Source organism: Ceratotherium simum, chromosome 21, assembly GCF_057802395.1.
Source record: "Ceratotherium simum simum isolate JZ-2026a chromosome 21, ASM5780239v1, whole genome shotgun sequence".
Taxonomy (NCBI): Eukaryota; Metazoa; Chordata; class Mammalia; order Perissodactyla; family Rhinocerotidae; genus Ceratotherium; species Ceratotherium simum.
The window spans coordinates 11,335,383-11,340,195 of NC_141920.1; the positions used below are offsets into that span (position 1 = coordinate 11,335,383).

General features: G+C 47.4%; 1 protein-coding gene across 1 annotated transcript; it reads right to left on the bottom strand.

Annotated features, from left to right (window-relative positions):
- Positions 1 to 2,172: 2,172 nt before the first annotated feature.
- Positions 2,173 to 4,553, bottom strand: MOCS3 (molybdenum cofactor synthesis 3). The gene has a single exon (XM_004430271.3). It carries the CDS (start codon positions 4,504 to 4,506, stop codon positions 3,130 to 3,132), a length of 1,377 nt encoding a protein of 458 aa, XP_004430328.1. The 5' UTR covers positions 4,507 to 4,553; the 3' UTR covers positions 2,173 to 3,129.
- Between the last annotated feature and the right edge of the window lie 260 nt (positions 4,554 to 4,813).

The window sequence follows — 4,813 nt, forward strand, 5'->3', positions numbered from 1 at the left end:
ATCTGGGTTCAAATCCCAAATGACACACTAAGTGCTCAATATACGTTAGCTGTTGTTTTACTTGGAACAAAAACCAAATTCCTATTGTGGTCTACAACCTACAAGACACATTCCCTCTCTCGGAAACCTCCCTAGTTCTACTCTCCCCAACTCTTCACAGCCCAACTTGACTCTTCAGTTTCTTGATCATTCCAAGTTTATTTGCCTCAGGGTCTTTTCACTTGTTTTTCTCCCAGTCTGGGATGTTCTCCCAGATCTAACTGGCTCCTCACTGTTCAGATTTTGGGTGTAATGTCAACCCTTCTCCGAAGAGGCTTCCCCTAATTAACCTATCCAAAATAGCTCCTCCTTCCCCACCCCAATACATCAATCAGTCTCATTTCTTTTACGGGACTTATCACTAATTTACTTGATTTGTTTTCCTCATTGAAATGTAAATTCCATGACAACAGGAAATCTCTTGCTCATCTTTATCCTAGAACTTAGAATGGTAACTGGTACACTTAAGGCACTTGATGCTTGTTAAATGAAAACAGTTATCAAGTTCAGATCCCATCTAAAACTAAAAACCTGGCCACAATCCCCAGAGAAAACAGAATTTCAAATAGAAAGATCTGGGTTCTGTAGTGGGTACCTGTCATATTCTTAATAGCTCATCTTTTGAAAAACCTTTCACTAATTTGAGAAAATCCCAGATTATGAGTTCTGCGTCCCTCTTCTAGATGTCAGAACTCAAATTCCCAGCGGCTCTTGCAGCTGGTATGTAGGCATGTGACTGGGCTCTCCCTACCAGACACGCCCTCATTAAGACTCACTCAGAAAAGAATACAAAGTTTGTCTGCTTCATGCCCGCCCCCCACCCCCCCCACCCCATGGCTGAAGCTCGGGCTTTCTGGGAGGGCAGTGGGGCCAGGTCAGGTGAGACGGCAAGTCTGTGCTAGCGGTTTCCTCTAGCACCAGATGGGGCAGCACAGCACAGACCGGGGGCTCAGGAGGCCAGTTCTGTGCATGCTTTTGGGCATCGTTCCTGGAAGTATAGCCTTGAGGCTGTCCCCAAAATTCTCAAAAGCATCTCCTATCACTTTAATAAACTCTTCTCCCACTTGATCAAAAACAGAGTCAGCTTCTGTTTTCTGTCCCCAGTGACAACCAGGTTTCCAGGAACTACCCAAACTGCCCAACTGCCTAACTGCCTACCTTTAGGACATCAGTCTTTACAATATGAAACAGTCCTCTCTCTCTCCACTTGATTGTTTCCTGATACATACCAGAATCAGCTTTTGTCCTGGGAGTAAGAAGACACAGGCCAGTCATCTTTGTTCTCCTATCCGGGTCTCAGTTCTTTATTTCCACAACTCCTTGGGAGAAGCAGTTATAAGAAACCTGCTCCATCTTTATAACAGAGAAAGGCCTATCACACTTGAAGCACACTAATTCAAAAAAATGAGTTACAATATGTTTCACAGTTAAAAAGTGATGACTTGAATTTGACTGTTAAACAATACCATCCTTTTACAATAAAACAGGAGTCCATATCAGAGGCTGCAAACTAGTCAGTCAGTCTGACCTGCAGAGGGTTTTGTCTGGCCCTCAATACTTTTAAACTTCTTTAAAAATTTGAAGCCAGAGATACAAAGATTTCACGTCTGTGACTTCTGATGATTATAGGCCCGCATGCAACAGTCAGCCAGAGAGTAGAGGCCCCCTTTTGACATGGCGTTTGCTCTTCAGTTTACCACTGATATACACTCACATACCAGATTTTTACTTTTAATCTTGTTGCATATTGGAAATTAGGGAGACGACCCGCCACTTCATGAAAATGTTGTTAAAAATACAAAAACATCTACATTTTGCGCTGCCATAAAATGCTAGAAAGCAGATTAAATCAAAATAGGAAAGGCAAATTAAAGGGGAGCAGTGAGGAGTTGCTCAGGGGTGTAAAGTTTCGGTCATGTCGGATTGGGGGGTTCTTGGATGCGCATGTGCTTGACAATACTGTAGCGTACACTTGGAAATTGCTGGGAGGGTGAATTTTTATGTTTTTCTTTTCCACAATAAAAAAAAAATCAATGTAATTCACTATATCAACAGGAGAAAAAAGTTAAACCCATAATCTTAAATGGAGAAAAAGCATTTGATGAATTCAATGAAAACTCATAGCAAACTATAAACAGAAAAAAATTTCTTTAATCTGATAAATGGTATTTATTGACAGTAAAGCAATAACATGCAATATTGGTCAAATAGTCAAAAGTTTTTCACCTGAGACTGAGACAGAGCTAAGAATGTTCACTATTCCACTTTAATTCAATATCATATTTGGGGTCCTGGCCATACAGTAAAGCCAAAAATAAAAGTAACAGATTGGATAGGAAAAAAAGGGCAGGGGGAGGGCAGAAGGCTGGGACTTGAAGATTCCAAAGCAAGCCAATCCATGGAATACAGTTTAGAAAATGTTTGTGTACATCATAAGGTGGATCCTGAAGCTAACTTAAAAAAAATCAGCAATTTATAAGAGAAACAGACTACAAAGGTGGTTTCCTTTATTTTGCTAACCTGTAAATATTTCACTTTGATATTAACTCAAAATATTTAATGACTTCCCAGATAATTAAAACAATTTACATTTTAAACACTTATTTCTGTAGGATATAGTCCATCATTTGAAGTAGAAATCTGACCCAAAGAATGTCTTAGTAAACAATAACCTGACCTTAACTATATCATCTGTAATCAATTTGGTAAGACCAAGTTTACTACACCTTAATTCCAGGCATTGAATGGACAATTTACAGAGCTTTTTGATTGTGGGAGTTGGAAAAAAGGCAGGACAGGCAAATGATCTACAGTTTAAAACACAAAATCTTGTCACTTACATTATATCACATGCTCAAGACACCCTCCGGGTGCTGAAAACACAGGCAGTTCTCAGTATTAAAACCCATTAATAACTACGTCATCCAGTGAGTTACTATTAAAAAGCCCCTTATAAGAAGGGGTCTGTGTTCCCAGATGTTGTTGAATTCCAGGCTCTTCCGTACATTACTGAAAAAAAACACAAATACATATATCTTTAGGGTAATATGGCAATCCACATCTTTCTCAGGTCAGACTATACCAGCCACCTCAGTACTGTGGAAATGTTCCATCGATTTTGGCAGCCCAGGCCATGAGACCCCCCACTACATCCTGAACTGTTAGAGAGTCTAACTCTCCGGCTGCTGTCAAGGACTGCAGGATCTTCACGGCTTCCTGGGAGTCGTTGCCCAGTTTGCAAATCACATAAATGGGGAGAGCCGCGCCCTCCTGTGCGCCCTGCTTCCCTTTGCGCATTGCTTCTCCTAAGAGTTTCAGGCTCTCCGCATCCCTTCGTTGCAAATGTTTCAGAGGAATGTGTAGGGCATGAGGCAAACGACAGATGTCCACCTCCACTTGAGGCCTGACGTCCAGCAATAGGTGGGGTGACCCCGAATCCAGAAGTCGCTTATAGTCGGCGACAGAAACTCGCTCCTCTGGGCTCAGCAACTGCAGGGAGCGGCACTTATCGGTGGCTGAGGAGCCACAGAAGGCTTCGTAGTCCTGCAGGTCAGTCACAGTGGGCCGCTCCCCGCAAGCTGCACAGTCGGGCCTGCGGCTCCGCAGCTTAATACAGCGGAAATGTCCCCTGAGGGCATCAAAGAGCAACAGGCTGCCGCTGTAGGAGGGGCCCAGACCCGCAGCGATCTTCAACGCTTCCAGCGCCTGCAGGCAGCCCAGGACCCCAGTTACGACACCGAGCACCCCGCCGTCCGCGCAGTTGGTCACGGTCTCCGCTGGAGGTGGCTGGGGAAACACGCAGCGGTAGCAAGGCCCGCCGTCATAGTGGTAGACTGTGATCTGGCCCTCGAAGCGCAGGGCGCTGGCCGACACGAGCGGCCGGCCGGCGAGCACACAGGCGTCGTTAACCAGGTAGCGGGTGGGTACGTTGTCGGAGCAGTCAGCCACCACGTCATAGCGGCGGACCAGGTCGAGCGCCGTGGCTGGCGTGAGCGCCTGCGCGTAGGGCACGCACTCCACGGCCGAATTGAGGCGGCGCAGCGAGGCGGCGGCCGAAAGGACCTTGGCCTGGCCGGCCAACGCCTCGCCATGCAGCACCTGGCGGGGCAGGTTGCTCATTTCTACTACGTCGTAGTCCACAAGGCCAAGGCGGCCTACGCCGGCCGACGCCAGGTACTGCGCCAGTGGGCAGCCGAGCCCACCGCAGCCCACGACCAGCACGGACGCGGTCGCCAGGCGCAACTGTCCGCGCACGCCCAGCTCAGGCAGCACCAGCTGCCGGCTGTAGCGCAGAATCTCATCTCGGGACAGGGCCGCCTTCGGCGGCAGGGGCGGCACCGGGACCAGCCGCTCTGGCTCCTGCTCCGCCAGGAGAGCCGCCGCCAGCCTCTGCTTCAGGGAACTCAGCTCCGCCTCACGCTGGGCAACTTCAGCCTGCAAGGCGAGCACCTCCTCCCTGGCAGCCATGGCGGCCTCTTCCGGAAGTTGTCTCGAAAGGCATTTCCGTTTCCGGCCTACCGTCTCCTGGCGACGGGAATAAACTAAAAAAACTATGGAGCTTGCGAAAAGGTGATAAGTAGATATGTAGTTCCAGAAGCAACACTAAAATTGAACTTTCAGATTTATATGTCCCTAATATTTCCACTGGGACCATATAGAGGGCTTTAGGAGAAGTAGAACTCAACCACAGATACCATTCCCCTCTCCCCGAATTTGGTACGGTCCGACCCCTCCCCTTCCCTCGCCGCGCTGACGTCATTCCGCTTCCGGCGTC